This window comes from Botrytis fragariae (genome assembly GCF_013461495.1).
Source record: "Botrytis fragariae strain BVB16 chromosome Unknown tig00000006, whole genome shotgun sequence".
Taxonomy (NCBI): Eukaryota; Fungi; Ascomycota; class Leotiomycetes; order Helotiales; family Sclerotiniaceae; genus Botrytis; species Botrytis fragariae.
In genome coordinates, this window is record NW_023500988.1 from 2,556,469 (window position 1) to 2,573,426 (window position 16,958).

Genomic DNA, 16,958 nt, shown 5'->3' on the forward strand with positions numbered 1-16,958 from the left:
CAACTTGAGGGAATCTCATCGCCATGTAACGCCAGCAAATCTTGAGCAAGCAACTCAACTACCCAATTTAAGCACCTTACTTTCCAATGGTCAAAAATAGTCTATCACCCACATCTCCCAAACCTGGTTTAATCATACCCTTCTCATTAACCTCCTCATCCACACCTGCACACCAGATCTCCGTCCCCTCAGGCCACTCTCTAGCTGCGTTTTGCAAGCCCGGCAATGCAGCCAGCACACTCAATACAATGATTCTCTTAACACCCCATTCCCTCAATGTACGAATGGCAGCAGCACAAGTTCCTCCTGTAGCAATAACGGGATCGAGCAGAATTGCAAGCTCAGAAGCGGAGGAGTTGGGGGTGTTGGAGGGAGATGATGCGGCGGGTGCGTGGTAGGGGAGATTGTTGTAATATTCGACGGGCTCAAGAGTAGTGGGTTCACGGAAGAGTCCAAGATGATGGACTGGGGTTGGGGAGGGGAGGAGTGTTTGGAGAGCTTCGACCATAGAAAGACCGGAGCGGAGAATGGGGATTAGGGAAATGGAGGCGGGTGTTATAGTAGTTGTTGTATAGGTGTATCCGAGGGGTGTTTTGGCCTGGTGTAGTTTGTTAGTTTGGTTGTAGAGGTGGGGTTGAGAAATGATGGGGAGGGAAGATAGAGGAGGAATGAATGAATGCATAAACATACAGTGGGACCTTTAGAAACAGTAAGTCCAGCGGCGGTGGCTTCACACCCTATTATCAATGAGATCTCATTAACAAGAGCTTTCGTTTCGCGAGTATTAGCTTCGCTGGATCGTAATTGCGAGAGTTTGGCTTGGAGACATGGATGGGTGGAAATGTGAACGTTGGGTGGGATTGATTCATTCATTTTTGAAGCTTCGCACAATTATTATTCAAACTGTGAAGATGTTGTAAATGTTTTTGTGATATTGATCAAATGCACAAAGTCAATGATAGAAGTGAAACTTTATATTCCTTTGTTTATAGAAGAGTGGACGTTGATGACTGCTTGCTGTTCGCAAGCTATGTGTTATGTATTCACACCTGCAGCTAGAGGCCGAGCCCAACCGCCCACATTTTATCAGTGGAACCCGGACCTTATCAGTCGAATCGCAAACGGGCGGTCCCCGAGTGGATCTCCCATCAATCTAACTTTAAAAAGACGGCAACTACTTACCATGTTACTAGGTGACGTCGGAATTTTCCCTTCAATAATGGGATTTAGATAATATCAATTGAAGTGTCACGGCCTTGGCACATAATTGGATAATGCCAATGGAGAATGCAGGTACCAAAGATACTGCAAATGAGTCTTACGACATCAAGCCCAATTCAACCCACTCGAAGTCAATAGACAGACCATCGCAAGATCGACGCGCGCGGGAGGCGCAAGATGCGGGATATGATTCACCAAAGAGTTATTCTCGACTCGATAAAGGCAGTGCGCCGGCGCCGAGACAAAACACGGATGGAAACCAATTGAGACAAAGTCAACCTCTAGGATATACGAATAGTAGAGAGCAAAAAGCACGCCGTCGTGCAAGTCGAGCTTCTAAAGCTGATAGCGATTACGATATTCCAGATGATTATGCCCATCTAGATGAACTTGCCACACCATCGCCAGTGCAGAATCCCCATGAAGTTCCGACATATCAACATAAATCTTTAGAGGAGGCTAAAGACGAAGAGCAAGAATATGAACAGGGCCGTAGAAGACAAGAGCAGAGTAAACGAGATAGTATTGCTAGAGAAAGACCACCGGAAGAGGAAAAGAAAAGTACCAGTCCCCCAAAGGTCTCAAAATTCGCGACAAAGTTATATACCATATCATATCTAATTCTATTTTCAATATTTGGAACATTGGCTAGACTAGGTCTCCAAGCTATTACCTTTTACCCCGGAGCCCCCGTAATCTTCAGCGAGCTATGGGCAAATGTCGGCGGAAGTTTGTTCATGGGATTTCTAGGCGAAGACAGGATGTTATTCAGAGAAGAATGGGGAACCGCTACCTACCACCACAAAATTCAGGAATGGAAAGCCAAAGTTAAAGATGAAGAAAATCCAGGCTCGCTAGCTGTAGAACAACATCCCGATTTACAGTCTGCCAAAAAAGCACATGCTGCGACTAAAAAGACCATTCCTTTGTATATAGGTCTTGCAACAGGGTTTTGTGGTAGTTTTACATCCTTTTCATCGTTTATTCGAGATACTTTCTTGGCGCTTTCAAATAATTTGCCGAGTCCCCTCAACCACCCTCAAGATTATAGTCCGATCATGGCTAGTACAACGAGTACTGTGAGTCGAAATGGTGGATATTCGTTTATGGCGACGTTAGCTGTTATTATTGCGACCGTCTCATTATGTTTGGCAGCGTTGTTTTTCGGTGCTCATCTTGCTATATTTCTGGAACCATATACACCGAGTTTATCATTTCATAAGTCTCGCAAGTATCTAGACCCTTTTGCGGTATTTTTAGCGTGGGGTTGTTGGCTGGGCGCTATATTTTTGGCTATTTTCCCACCCGATAGAAATGACGCACCGCCTGAGATATGGAGAGGTCGCGCGGTTTTCGCCCTCATATTCGCACCTATAGGCTGCCTAGCCCGTTTCTACGCTTCTCTTTACTTGAATGGCAAAATCTCTTCATTTCCACTTGGAACATTTGCAGTCAATATGTTCGGGACGGCAATGATGGGTATGGCCTATGATTTACAACATGTACCTTTAGGGGGTGTAATTGGATGCCAGGTGTTACAGGGGATAGAAGATGGGTTTTGTGGGTGCTTGACCACGGTAAGTACGTGGGTAGTGGAGTTGAGCTCGTTAAGGAGGAGTCATGGTTATAGATATGGGTTGGCGAGTGTAGTTGGGGGGTTGGCTTTGATGGTGGTAATTATGGGGAGTTTCAGGTGGACGCACGGGTTTGAGGGGTTGGCGTGTACGCATTAGAGATGTGTTGCTGGACTGTATAGAGGTATTGATAAGATAATGTTTGTGGTTAATCTATGAGTAGAATTTGTTTCACTTGTCGGGTAGTTTGTGTACGATTCAATATGCGCTAGGACGTGTATAAAACGTGATTCGTGGAGAATTCGACGATGTATGAAGTTGTGGCAAAAGGGCTTCATTGCATAGGTACCTGACTGATACTTCCGAAGAATGCCTTCAGAAAGCAGCTTTCATACTGCCACTGTTTTTGCCTTAACTTGTTTTTCTGTTTACGTACGGAATCTTGTGTATCTCATAAACTTTTCTCGACACGCCGGATGGTTACTCATGCTGGTTTATCCCAAACATTGATGGGCTTTAATACCATTCCAATTTTCTTTTATCGGAGCATTAATGTCATGAAAATTGACAATATAAGATGTGATATTGGTCACATCTATTCAATCTTTGTCTTTCAATATCTAGTCCTAGTACGAACATTCAATACAACAATCCGTCTATGTTGGTTGACTCGAGTGTTTGATACTCAGATTTCCCCTTCCCCTTTGAGGTTTCAACACTGATCCAGATAGCACCGTCTTCTGCCACTTTCTGCTTTCTGTAAAACCTCTTTATTGCCAACGAATAGACAAAACTATTATTTATGGGCAAATTTCACGGAGAGAGCCGTCGTACAGTGTTCGAACGAGTGGAGAAACTCAAATAGTTCGCGAGACACGAGGAGGTGGAGGACTGGACATCTACGAACACGACTAGATATATCAATGGGAGAGACCTTATGGAGCTTGACGATATACAAAAAGTATGGGGAAATTTGAATCATGAATGTTTTACCCGGACGGCTGGCTGAGATGTGGCTGCTAGCGGTATTGAATTGGCTAGTCAAGGATGGTTTGTTTCGTATTTTTTAAGTTAGCACGGCCGTTGTTTGTGATGGAAATGCCACAGTTGGTGATATGGATGCTCTTGCTTTACAAGATTTGTGATATATGGAAGTTGCCGTTTAAGGTGTCCCGTTAGGCGTTTCCTAATTTCTTGGTTGACTTAATTGCATGTGTTATGCAATATGATGAAGGAAATTTGGAGAAGGAGCCCTTTTATATCTTGACTTGGGATTGTAGATGCTATAAGATCTATATAAGATGATCGATTCTTACACTGTCATTCTTCATGGAATGTAGTCAAGGAAAAGGAGAGTTCACTTCTAACATTGTCATTTCAAACATCTCCAACTCTTTTCAGATGCTTTCACAACAGTTCGTAGATGATCCCATCATCATGTCAATCGTCGAAAATTCTCCCCCCAGATCCCTCACAATCGTCACAGCCCTCAGTATATTGACCTACCTTCTCTTGAACTTCCTCTGTTCCGTCTGTGAACCCCTCGAACCTCCCATGGTCACAACACAAATTCCATATATCGGTCACATCCTTGGACTTGGGCGACGAAAATTCAACTACTATGTTGATCTTAGCCAGAAAACACGCTTCCCAATCCTAACAATACGTGTTCCAGGCGCCAAAATGTACATTGTGAATACACCTGAGCTAATCCAGGCTGTCCAAAAACTACCTAAGAAACTTGCGTTTCCGCCTGTTTCAGCAAAATTCGCAAATCAACTTTGTGGAGTCAGTAAGAAAGCGAGGGATATATTGGCGGTGAATGTTAATGGAGATGAAGGGAATTGGGGTTTGAATATGGAGGCGACGCATGCTATGAAGAGGGCGACGGCGCCGGGACCAGGCTTGGATGGTATGAATAGGGTTATGGTTGGAATTGTTGCGGAGAGCTTGGATGAATTGATTGGGGAGGGAAAAGAGAGTATGGAGATTGGACTTCACGGGTGGCTGAGAGGCTTAATTACGATGGCGACGACGGAGTCTGTTTATGGACCGAGAAATCCTTATAGGGATGTGAAGGTTCGGAATAGTTTTTGGTATTTCTCTCTGGTGACTCAATGTGAATTTTTGAGGGCTAATCATTGAGTTAGGGAATTGGAGAGTCAGATGATGAGGCTGTTAATTGGTATACTACCTTCTATCTTTGCTCGCAAAGGTATTGCAGCACGCAGAAGAGTCACAAAAGCTTTCGAATCGTATTACGCAGGAAGTGATTTCAAGGATGCTTCTCTGCTTGCAAAAGCTCGTCTAGAGGTCAATGTCAAGCATGGCGTTCCAATCAAAGATGTTGCTAGATATGAAACTGTTATCGGAGTTGCTATTATTGTCAATACCGCACCTGCTCTATTCTGGTTGATATTCTTCATCTTTTCGAACTCTGAACTCCTGGAAGAGATACGTGGTGAGATTGAGGCAATAGTGGAAACATGCTGTAATGAGGATGGAAGTTTGACACGAAGTCTCGATATTACGAATGTGAAGACAAAATGCCATCTTCTACTATCGACTTTTCAAGAAACTCTCCGTCATCGATCTGCCGGGACTTCTGTCCGGATAGTCATGGAAGATACTTTGCTAGACGATAAATGGCTATTAAAGAAGAACTCCATCATTCAAATGCCCGGTCGTGTTATCCATATGGATTCCAAAATCTGGGGACCAGATGTTGCAGACTTCAATCCTCGACGATTTCTCAAAGACAAGAATGTCAAACGTCCCAACCCAGCTGCATTTCGTACATTTGGTGGTGGAACCACTTTATGTCCTGGTCGTCACTTTGCTACGAATGAAATATTGGCTGTCGTTTCGATGTTTGTGATGCGGTTTGATATGAGGCCAATGGAAGGAGAATGGAAATTGCCAAAATCTGATAATACGAATGTGACTACTGTAATAATGGAACCGGATACAGATATCGATGTTGTAGTATCTCAAAGGAAGGAGGTTGGGGATGGAAATTGGACGTTTAAGTTGTCGAACTCTAAGACCGTAGCTTCAATGGTTGTTGAGGATCGTGTTGATTCGTAATATGCTGCACCGAGTATTGCTACTCGTGTGAATTGCCGATCATTGCTTGTGTTTTTTTTCATGACGTCATTATTTTGCATAGGGTAGTTATGTTATACTTTCTTTTGGGAAATTAGCATCCAAGCAAACCGTGTATTCAATGCATTTCTAGTATCTTAAACTGTTCATTCCCATGTTCGAATATTTTTGGAATTCTTTGCTTCGACATTGCTAAATTTGACCGCAATTTTGCATCTAATTTCTAAAATCTCCATTTATTGTAACAAATTCATGCGTGATATCACAGGTCCAATAAACAGCTTCCTCTCCCTTTCCACCCCCATCATCCCTCAAATCTACCACCACTTCCACGTCCTCTTTTTCCATAAGCTCCTTAACCCTCGACTCATCAACTTCCATCAGCTTTCCCCGCTTCACAAAATTCAATTCCTCAGCACCGTCAACTGGCACAAAACTTACAGATGTTAATTCGCAGTTGATGATCCCCTTGCCAGCGAACTTTGTATCCATCAATGAGTAACCTAAAGCAGCTAAGACACCTATAGGATTCGGATCTTTGCCATAGACCCCCATTTTGAAAAGGACAGAACGCGCGATAACGGATGCAATGTGTTTGCCTGCTGGGTAGGTCGGCGCGCCTCGTACTCGTATTGTAATGAATTTAGTTGCGCCTTCTCCATCCCTTACTACCAGCTTTGCGAGATCAGCCATGAACTCAATGAGAATTTTTTGAAAAGCGACAAAATCTTCGGACTGAGATGCCGCCAATGTATCAAAGTCGATTGGAGAATGTGTAGGTGCAGCCGCACCATTGGCGAACATAGTGACCATATCATTCGTGCTTGTATCTCCTTCAATAGAGATGCAATTGTAACTTTTATCAGCTGCGGTACTCAAGAGTTGTTGAAGAGCAGGAGGTGTAATGGGTGCATCGGTACAGATTATACCAAGTGTGGTAGCCATGTTTGGATGGATCATTCCAGCGCCTTTAGTGATGCCCGCGAGAGAGAATTTGGTGTTTGGTAAAGATGGGAGAGAGAACGTGCGGGATAAAAGTTTAGGGAAGGTGTCAGTTGTGCAGATGCCCCTGGCGGCTTGTAGCCAGTGATTATGAGTGGTACCCATGTTCTGATGGAGTTTTGGGAAGCCCTGGATGATGTCATCAATAGGGAGTCTGTGTAAAATTAGTGAGTGAAGGATGACCATGTGAGAAAGCTTACCGCTGGCCACCCATACCTAGGTCCGAGTAACTCAGTCAGTTCATTGTTCTCACGCATAGGAAGGAATTGAAGGACCCAAGTATTCAATGATATTCACCAACCAGAGCAACGGAGGTGAGCAATCCTCTAAAACAGCAACTTGCCTGTATGCATAACCATTACCGGGTCTTTCCCCTTCCCCTTTCCCTCCCCCAGAACCATTCCCGCCTCCTCACTCATCTTTCTTGAATCCTCTAGCCCTCTCTCACCTGTGAGTAAATTTGCACACCACGAATTTGCAACTACACCTCTCACCCTCCTTCCCCGACTTTCCTTTATTAACTCCCTAGTAACAAGTACACTGGGAGCTGGAAATTCATTCTTTGTAAGAACAGCAGCTCCACATGCCTCCCATTGCTTCTCGCTTGTCACTAAAATCAAGTCTGGCTGGGATAAGCCGGATGGTTTGATCCCGACATTTGTACTACCGATTAAAAAGCCTTTCGGGTAGGTGCCAGATGTTGGAACGAAACGCTGTTTGGAAGCAGGAATGGGGGAATTTCCAAATGAGTCAAATTTGGTAAATGAGCGGTATTGGATATTGACCTGCAAAGGCTTCTTGCGAAAACACGCAGTGTGAGAAACTCGATACATGACTGTAGCTGTAATTGAAATAGAAACATAAATATACTCGTGAGTTCAAGGACAAAAAGTACCCAGGTAAGGTAGTAGACAGTTTGATGATTTCTATGACTCCCATCCCAAGAACCGGTAGCCGAGATCCACTAAGATCGTGTGATAAGCCACATCCCATATCTCAAAATAATTCCTGGGACAACTACTTTTATATATCGAAAAAATTCCATAAATACCTACCTACCTTGAAACAGACGAACGCATCTCACTGCTGTGAATTAGAGATGTCAGATTGTAAAAGTGCATTCTGTACGCTTTCAACTAACAACAATTTTAAACGAACAAAATGCGGTGAAATCAATGAGTATCTGGCCGCAGAGCGAATCATCGAATAGGCCGCTCGTATTCAATCAATATTTTGTGAAATATGTGTGGCTAGAGAAGGTTAACGTCGACAAAGTAACGCTTGGTACCTCAGCGAGCTCAGCAAGTAGCATATCAAACTCGAGGAAACCGGTTGAATATTTTAATCGAGCTCGTCAGATTATTGCGGATATAACCCATTATTTGGGGAGCTTATCCTACATAAGAGACTTCATTATGCATGCAGTCTGTCAATCAGGTACGTACCTGATACGACTTCAATATGTATTGCTGGCCCGGGTAACAGTAGCACAACGTATATCTCGCAATAAAGTCGGTTATGATGTGGTTGGTCATTGACATTGGAGCACCTCCCTTATCCGGTAAAGTGGGACTAACGTTATACCATAAAAGGCAACTCAAAAACAAAATCCCCTGTCTTGTCCGAGCCCGCCCCCCCCGCCCATCGTCCCAAGCTCTTTCCAAGAACATCCCCGCACGGATTCAGCATCTCGAATACACGCGATTCGCCTTTTCTTTTACCATTACTCAAGTACGAATGATATACCAAGCTTTGAGTAGCGGCTCAGATGCCGGATAACGGTTAGACCCCTAGGGCTCTGAAGCTCTGTTTGGTTTATCAGTCAGGTACAGCGCCAATCATCTTTTGTGGTTATCTTCGGCTTCATAGACTACACGAATTTCATTTACAATTCATTTATCATGCGTATTGTTATCGGTTGTTATCCTCCCAAGAAATGGGGATCTACGAAACTATATCGAATTAGTCTAATGGGTCTTGTCGTATGCATGTCTTCCAGATAAGGTAGGTGACACCAGTAAGTTTGGCCTCCCGAGAAAAAAGTTGTATGAATACTTGAGGTGAATCCATGGCAATGTTCACCTCCAACCCTTTCCCTTTCTTATTTTGCTTGTCAATCTTCTACATCTTTGGGCTCGAGTTTCTCCAAGTCCTCAGTATCAGTCATGAAGTGGTCAATTGTATCCGCGATCTCTTTGCTGGCTGCATCTGCAGCTGCTGAGCACCCATTTCTTCGCAAAGGGAGGTTGGTGCCACCGGTCGAAGCAGATGACGAATTTCCTGTTTCCATCAATGCAGCTGTTGCAAACACTACAGGTTCTGCATTCTTCACCCAGCTTTTGGATCATGACAATCCTTCCAAAGGAACTTTCCAACAAAAGTTTTGGTGGAACTCCGAGTTTTGGGCCGGACCAGGATCTCCAGTAAGGATAACCACGACTTTCAATAATTGTGCTCCAACTGACAACTGTAGATCGTTTTCTTCACTCCTGGTGAAATTGCTGCCGCAAACTATGGTGCCTATTTGACTAACGTCACCGTTACCGGGCGCTTTGCGCAGGAAGTTAAGGGTGCCGTTGTTATGGTTGAGCGTATGAATTTTCCACTTTCAGATTGGAAGATATGCTAACTGTTCTACAGATCGTTTCTGGGGCGAATCTTCTCCATATGATAATCTCACAACAACTAATCTACAACTCCTCACTCTAAAACAAGCTATTGCGGATTTTGTTCACTTTGCCAAGACAGTTGACCTTCCATTCGACTCAAACCATAGCAGCAATGCAGCTTCTGCGCCTTGGATCTATTCAGGTGGTAGTTATAGCGGTGCACTCTCTGCTTGGACAGAAGCAACAAGCCCTGGTACATTCTGGGCATACCATGCATCCAGTGCTCCAGTGCAAGCTATTGACGACTATTGGCAATACTTCTACCCCGTTCAAGATGGCATGCCAAAGAACTGCAGCAAAGACGTTTCTTTAGTCATTGACTATATGGACAACGTCTTGACCCATGGTAACAAAAGTGCAGTAACTGCACTGAAGACTAAGTTTGGCTTGGAATCTGTCAAGTACAATGATGACTTCATGGCTGTTCTCGAAAACGGTCCTTGGTTGTGGCAGTCAAACAGTTTCTCTACAAACTATTCAGGCTTCTACCAATTCTGTGACGCAATTGAGGCGAGTAATCTCTTATCTGAATGGTAGATTATGTCCTAACTCAATAATAGAACGTCACCGCTGGAGCTGCTGTCACTCCAGATGCGAACGGTGTTGGTCTTACAACCGCATTGGAAGGTTATGCAAAATGGACCAAGAGCTACATACCTGGCTGTAAGTATCTGATTTCCAATCGAAGTATTGGGGTACTAACAAAAGGCGAATAGACTGTGAAGGCTTTGGCTACGATGCCAATGACACATCTTGTTTCAATACACATGATTTCAACAACTTGATGTTCAGAGACTATAGCGTCGGAAATGCAATTGATAGACAATGGAACTGGATGCTTTGCAACGAGCCATTTGGCTATTGGCAAGAGTATGTATTGCAGAATTGACATTGTATTGCTAGGGCTAACAATTTTGGCAGTGGAGCGCCCAAGAACAGACCTACAATTGTTTCCCGTCTCGTCGATGCGAATTACTGGCAACGACAATGTGCTTTGTTCTTCCCAACTGAGGGCAACTACACATATGCCAGTGCTAAGGGTGCAACTGTGGATCGAGTCAACAGATACACTAAAGGATGGGACCTCGAGAACACCACTCGTCTTATTTGGACAAATGGGTATGTGGCTTTGTCCAACTTGCTAACAAACTGCTGACATATCGATAGTCAATATGACCCATGGAGAACATCCGGTGTCAGCTCTCAATTCAGACCCGGTGGCGAATTAAAGTCTACTGCGAAACACCCAGTACAAATCATTCCTGGCGGATTCCATTGTTCAGATCTCCGATTGAAGAACGGACAAGTCAATGCTGGCGTCCAAAAAGTAATTGACAATCAAGTGGCACAAATAGTGGCATGGACAGCAGAGTATTACAATCAAAATTCGACTCGCCCGTCATATGGAGGAGGACATAGACGAAGATATTAGTATGGCAGTAATCTACAACTAGGTAGACGGAAGAAATCTACCCGATTGAATAATGAGAAATGAAGATGTTCATCAACCTTGCAGCTTCTGTGAAAGAAACAGACTGGACCTCAAACATGATTCTCAAGATATCTATTGAACTGTGAATAGTGATAAACTCGTACATGCAAATAAACGACCTCATCCTTATTAACGTCAAAACGGGTGGGGTTTTCCAGGACGACCCGCCTTACTAGTTCCTTATCGCTTATCGTTAGCCACTTCCGAGCACCACTGCAAAAGCAAGCTGTCCTTCCTCTCTATTAGAAATCAAACCAACTTCTGAAAATTAGGTATTTAAATCACAAGAACTCCTTCCAAGCTAGGAGTTTCCTTTCAATCATACAAATACTTACATCTTGTATCAGAAACGAATCGTCAAAATGGTTCTCATAAAAAGTCTCGTGTTTGCTGGCCTCGCCACAGTTGCAACTGCTTCATCTGCCGTTATCGATCTCATTCCTTCGAACTTCGATCAATTTGCCTTCGAGGGCAAGCCAGCTTTGATTGAATTCTTTGCACCATGGTGCGGACATTGCAAGACCCTTGCACCAGTTTACGAGCAACTTGCTTCGGACTTTGCATTTGCAAAGGATAAGGTCACAATTGCGAAAGTCGATGCGGATGCAGAGAAGAGCTTGGGCAAGAAATTCGGTGTTCAAGGTTTCCCAACCATCAAATACTTCGATGGAAAGAGCAAAACCCCAGAGGATTACAATGGAGGTAGAGATATCGATAGCTTAACAGAGTTCATCACACAGAAGACTGGTGTTAAGCCAAAGAAGGCGAAGGCTGCCCCAAGTGCCGTCGAGATGTTGAACGACAAGTCATTCAAGGAGCAAATTGGCAGTGATAAGGATGTCATTGTTGCTTTCACTGCACCATGGTGTGGCCGTAAGTCTATCCAGTATCTGCGTTGACAATTACAATGACTTGCTAACTATTTTTTGTTTCAGACTGCAAGACCTTGGCACCAGTTTGGGAGAAGGTTGCTTCAGATTTCGCCAATGAACCCAATGTCGTTATTGCCAAGGTCGATGCCGAAGCAGAAAACTCCAAAGCAACAGCCAAGGACCAGGGCGTTACCTCTTACCCCACCATTAAGTTCTTCCCTAAGGGAAGCACTGAAGCCGAAGCATACTCTGGTGGACGTTCCGAGAAGGATATTGTCGAGTTCATGAACAGCAAGGCTGGTACACACCGTGCTGTTGGTGGTGGACTTGATGCCACTGCTGGTACTATCGAGGCTTTAGATGCTCTGGTCACTAAATTTACTGGTGGCTCAAGCATTGCTGAAATCGCCGCAGAAGCTACCAAGGCTGCCCAAGAGTACAAGGAAGGCGCCCAATCCAAGTACGCCGAGTACTACGTTAAGGTCTTCGACAAGTTGAGCAAGAGTGATAACTACGCCGCAAAGGAGCTTGCTAGATTGGATGGTATCATCAAGAAGGGAGGTCTGGCACCAGAGAAGTTGGATGAGTTTACAACCAAGACCAACATCTTGAGAAGATTCATCGAGAAGGCAACCGGAAAGTCTGAATTGTAGAAAGATTAGGTTGTTCGATGTGAAAGGGGGTAAACGAGTTGATCTCAACACTAAAAGTTTGTTTTGGATTATTCTCGGGAGACGTAGATAACTGTATGCGAATGAACACTTTATGAATCATGTACTTTTGAATAACTACCTTGGTATCTCGTCCCATGCCCTCCCTTTTCAACGCCCGATTGTACCATTGTAATCAAACTTCCATATGCAAATCAACCCACGTTTGACAACACTGCAATCTATATATCCCTTCATCTATCGGCTCCAAAATTTGATCAAGAATATGGTAGTGTAATTGTACCCTGCAGATTACATCTTCGTAGGACTGCCTCGGCCATCCCCCTTTGGATCCATATTACTTTGCAGTGTAGCCTCGAGATTATCTAGACGTCGCGACATCTCGTCCACTATTCACATATAATTAGTCGTTGTACTCCATAATCCAAAAAGCACCTGTGAGAAGAAGAGTGTTGCGCTGGAACAGAAAGGAGAAACACACTCTTTGCGAAAATCTCGCTCGAAACGCCAGCGAATTTATTTGAGAGAGAATTTAGAAGTTCATCTACAACGAGAGAAAGCTCAGCGGTGGCTGAGGCATCAGTTGCTGCCTTTGGGTAGGTTTGATAGTTAGTTACGAGTACGGAAGCTTGAGGTTAGGGCGGTGCTACGGATAGAATAGTGGTGTTTACTGACAGATGTGGTGGAGATGGTGGACATGCGATTCGGGTTTGGGGATTTAATATCGTTTGTTGCCATGATTGTGGAATACTTGGTATGATTTTATAGATAGATGGAAAGACGTTACTTTGGTCCAGAGTTTGAGGTAGAGACAGTGTAATGTTTTGTTTTTGGGTGAGGAAAAGAAATTACAATTATTGTCAAGGTGCATGAATACAAAGGTTTCAGCGTGTGAGAGTGGTCAGTGAGGATCGGTATTTAAGAGGGGAATGTGCCCGATGATGCCTCATTGTAATGATTGATGGTATGAGATATCAAATTCACCAAAACTAATCATTTCTCAAACTTTGCAGATGCAAAATGTCTTTTCATCTTTCCCATGGATGAATAGAATATGGAATACTCCCACACAGTAATAAGAACAAAAGGATCAACAATCCGCAAATATGCCACCCCAACGCGGCGATGTCTCTCTTATATTCTTCGTCATCATGGTTCTATGGTGGATTGCGTCCAATGACACCGGACTCCCATCCAACCTCGGCGATTCGCAAAACACTGCAGAAGAGCAGTTGGCACATAATAGGCATGTGTTTGGAGTGCTAAATACAACAAGTTATGGGGATTTCGCACCGGAGAAATCGGACGATCCAAGCTATCTCAACTTGACCGGGTTTAAGGCAGAGGATGGATATAAATGGGAGAGATTGAGTGCATTCAAGGAAAGGAGTGAGGAATTGAGGAAATGGGCGAGAAGGGTGCAGGACGGATCGAATTCTGATAGGGAGGGCGGCCGGGGATTGGAGGGCAGGATTTATACCAATGTGACGGGAGTGGTAAGGGGGGATTGGGCCAGGTACATGAGTGGTTTGATAGGTGGAAAGGAGAGGAGGAGCGGATTAAATCTAAGTGTTATTACGCCGGGGGTCGCTTGGGCTCTTACAGATGAGGAGCTGTGGACAAGGAATGTGACGGGAAGGGATGGGAAAGTTATGCTGAGGTTGGATGAGGCTGCGGTAGAGGAGATGATTGTACAGGTGACTAAGGAACATGTAATTGAAGGTGAAAGTTCGGCGAAGACCGAAGAAGAAACTTCGAAAAGGGAAGCAAGGATTGAGAAAAGGGACATATCTGATGGGATTGAGAGGGTAGATCTTGGAATTGGCGCAAATCCGGGTACAGATATACTTGTAAGGGAGATCGCGGCCACATTAACAGTTCAAGATGAGAGCAGTAGTGGAGATGGACATGAAATGAGGATGCATGGTGTACATTGGCCAAATGAAGGAGGAATTCTTCTAACAACTACCAGTGATAAGTTCGCAGGAGCTTTTGGTCTTCCCCATTTCGCCACCAATGAGGACCATTTCACAAGCAGTGCAGAGATTATGAAGAAAATTTGTTACCGCAGACTACAAAAACTTGAGGAATCTGCGAAGGAAAATCCGAAAAGTCTTCTTGAACCAAATTCGGGCCAAATTGACGGGTTACCAACACCTCATTGCGAATACATCTTGTTTGCTCAAGTACTACCTTTGAAGTTTAATGGCCTCGAATACGATGATCGATCACCTAAAGCGCACAGTTTTGTCCAAGAACTCGAAAACGAACTTCGATTCCCAAATGGTGCTCCTATTCCCCAGGTGCCGAAATTACAACTATCTACAATAATCTTCTCGCCTGATTGTGGATTTATGCTCGAATCTAAAGGTCCGCCAGAGTTCGCTCCTGTGGATGGAGAACACCTTACTGGTTTGAAGCAAGAGGTTTGGTTAGAAACTATTCGTTCTTGGTTATTGGTATTTGCTGCGGTAGCTCTCGGACAAACATTGATTCTGAAGGATCAATGTAAAGAGGCTTCTACACCATCAACTGTGGGTCGTGTTAGCATCCATACTGTTGCTATGATGCTTTTAGCAGATGGACTGTTGTTCTTTACAATGTCACTGGCGAGCGCTACATTATCTAGTATATTTCCATCTGCGTTGTTGACATCATTTGCTGGCTTGATGTCTGTGGCACTTGGAGTTCGCTTTATCGTAAATATTTATGGAGTTCAAGAACCTGAACGATTGGAGCAAGAGAGAGCACAAGCGGCTGCTTTGGCAGAACTGCAAGCTAGAAATCCACCTGCAGCTGTGCGAGCAGCACCGGTCATCACGGCAGCGGGTGTAGATACTTTACCCTTACCTATCGCTTCTTCAACTCAGGCTGCACCTCGAAACACATCTCAAAATGTTCCCATCATAGTCCCCTCGGATCAAGACGTTGACGCAGAGATAGCTGAAAATGTCAATGCGACATTCGCAGTACCTCGTCCAACGGGAACTCCAGCTATCGTTCAACAATCGAGAGTGACCTCCGATATAACTCCCTACTATGGCCAGTTCATTCTCCTCCTAACCGTGATACTTCTCCTTTCCATCATGTCCACCACCTGGCCTGTCCCTATTCGCACAGCATATGTCTACCTTTGCTCCTTCACTTACATGTCCCTCTGGATTCCTCAGATTAAACGCAACATCACACGTAATTGTCGTAAAGCACTTCTTTGGCGTTTCGTCATAGTACAAAGCTTGCTAAGGTTATCTCCTTTTGCTTATTTTTTCCTCTATGAGGACAATTTTCTCTTTAGTGAGAGTAGCTGGACGGCAATGATGGTTTTAACAGGATGGGTCTGGTGTCAGCTTGTGGTACTGTACAGTCAAGAGGTTCTTGGTCCCAGATGGGCAATTCCAAAACGATTTGGATGGTACAAGGAGGGCTGGGACTATCATCCGGTACTGCGAGAAGATAATGTTGAGTCTGGAGGTCTACCAATTGGTCTTGTAAAGGTCCCCTTGGGCTCTCCTACGACTCCAGGGTTTGAGGAAACAGATATGAGTGCGGATGAGAGGGATAATAGTAAAGCGGGGATTAGAACAGTGGATTGTGCAATATGTATGCAGATTCTTGAGGTTCCGGTCGTGGGGATAGGAGAGGAAGAGGGTGCGAAGGGTGTGTTGGGGGCATGGGATAGGAGGAGTTATATGGTAACGCCTTGTAGACATGTTTTCCATACCCAGTGTTTGGTGGGTTGGATGAAGTATCGTTTGCAATGTCCGATTTGTAGGGAAGGCTTGCCGCCTTTATGAGGTGCGTAGAAAGGTTTCTTCGATTGAAAAATGAACAATGGATACGTCGAAATGGATTAGACGGGAAACAAAAAATACATAAACGTACATATTGGATAAGATAAGGCGCACACTACATAGTGAGATAACAAGCTGCCATTAGAACCACGTTATTATCAGAGTTTTTAAGGCCGAGTTGCAAATCCCGTTTTCAGCAGGTCTAAGGACGTCTATTCAAACACCGACGCGATCAGCCTGACAGCGCTTTCGATTTATTGGACAATTTAGACCTCACACCAAGAAAAAACTTGCTGGGCCATCTGGAGTAATCTGAATGCTAGGCTCTTCGATCCAACAACCACAATGCTCTTTGCTTTTCACTCAATGATCATATGACATATGTTGGCTGGATAGCCGCCTAGTGGCGCGGAAACGAGTCGGGTATCACGTCAGTTCAATTCTCACAGCCGTCAAGTCCTGAAAGATTAGATCCTGGATTCCTTGCACCTTGCATGCCTAGTAGCAATCGGTATCCTGATTTTTTATATTACACTAGCTTGGATCCTACACAACCATTCA

At 44.3% G+C, this 16,958-nt stretch overlaps 8 protein-coding genes across 8 annotated transcripts; 5 read left to right on the top strand and 3 right to left on the bottom strand.

Moving 5' to 3' along the window:
- Nucleotides 1-76: 76 nt before the first annotated feature.
- On the bottom strand, nucleotides 77-873 carry Bfra_001944 (putative uracil phosphoribosyltransferase protein; the record flags this gene model as incomplete). Its single annotated transcript, XM_037332369.1, has 2 exons — nucleotides 77-598; nucleotides 691-873. 2 exons carry the CDS (start codon nucleotides 871-873, stop codon nucleotides 77-79), a joined length of 705 nt encoding a protein of 234 aa, XP_037196523.1.
- Nucleotides 874-1,274: 401 nt separating this feature from the next.
- On the top strand, nucleotides 1,275-2,954 carry Bfra_001945 (putative fluoride export protein; the record flags this gene model as incomplete). Its single annotated transcript, XM_037332370.1, has 1 exon — nucleotides 1,275-2,954. One exon carries the CDS (start codon nucleotides 1,275-1,277, stop codon nucleotides 2,952-2,954), a length of 1,680 nt encoding a protein of 559 aa, XP_037196524.1.
- Nucleotides 2,955-4,196: 1,242 nt separating this feature from the next.
- Bfra_001946 (putative cytochrome p450 protein) lies at nucleotides 4,197-5,882 on the top strand (the record flags this gene model as incomplete). The annotated part of the gene is made up of 2 exons (XM_037332371.1): nucleotides 4,197-4,891; nucleotides 4,946-5,882. 2 exons carry the CDS (start codon nucleotides 4,197-4,199, stop codon nucleotides 5,880-5,882), a joined length of 1,632 nt encoding a protein of 543 aa, XP_037196525.1.
- A 234-nt stretch (nucleotides 5,883-6,116) lies between these two features.
- Nucleotides 6,117-7,735, bottom strand: Bfra_001947sa (putative arginine biosynthesis bifunctional protein; the record flags this gene model as incomplete). The annotated part of the gene is made up of 2 exons (XM_037332372.1): nucleotides 6,117-7,056; nucleotides 7,236-7,735. The coding sequence occupies 2 exons, from the start codon at nucleotides 7,733-7,735 to the stop codon at nucleotides 6,117-6,119; spliced, it is 1,440 nt and encodes a 479-aa protein (XP_037196526.1).
- A 1,332-nt stretch (nucleotides 7,736-9,067) lies between these two features.
- Bfra_001948 (putative serine protein) lies at nucleotides 9,068-11,003 on the top strand (the record flags this gene model as incomplete). Its single annotated transcript, XM_037332373.1, has 7 exons — nucleotides 9,068-9,325; nucleotides 9,376-9,493; nucleotides 9,543-10,081; nucleotides 10,132-10,234; nucleotides 10,288-10,441; nucleotides 10,493-10,690; nucleotides 10,739-11,003. 7 exons carry the CDS (start codon nucleotides 9,068-9,070, stop codon nucleotides 11,001-11,003), a joined length of 1,635 nt encoding a protein of 544 aa, XP_037196527.1.
- A 322-nt stretch (nucleotides 11,004-11,325) lies between these two features.
- On the top strand, nucleotides 11,326-12,588 carry Bfra_001949 (putative protein disulfide-isomerase erp38 protein; the record flags this gene model as incomplete). Its single annotated transcript, XM_037332374.1, has 2 exons — nucleotides 11,326-11,936; nucleotides 11,999-12,588. Exons 1-2 carry the CDS (start codon nucleotides 11,426-11,428, stop codon nucleotides 12,586-12,588), a joined length of 1,101 nt encoding a protein of 366 aa, XP_037196528.1. The 5' UTR covers nucleotides 11,326-11,425.
- Nucleotides 12,589-12,897: 309 nt separating this feature from the next.
- Bfra_001950 (putative heat shock factor-binding protein) lies at nucleotides 12,898-13,344 on the bottom strand (the record flags this gene model as incomplete). Its single annotated transcript, XM_037332375.1, has 3 exons — nucleotides 12,898-12,995; nucleotides 13,088-13,196; nucleotides 13,282-13,344. The coding sequence occupies 3 exons, from the start codon at nucleotides 13,342-13,344 to the stop codon at nucleotides 12,898-12,900; spliced, it is 270 nt and encodes an 89-aa protein (XP_037196529.1).
- Nucleotides 13,345-13,712: 368 nt separating this feature from the next.
- On the top strand, nucleotides 13,713-16,400 carry Bfra_001951 (putative ring finger ubiquitin ligase protein; the record flags this gene model as incomplete). The annotated part of the gene is made up of 1 exon (XM_037332376.1): nucleotides 13,713-16,400. The coding sequence occupies one exon, from the start codon at nucleotides 13,713-13,715 to the stop codon at nucleotides 16,398-16,400; it is 2,688 nt and encodes an 895-aa protein (XP_037196530.1).
- Nucleotides 16,401-16,958: the final 558 nt, after the last annotated feature.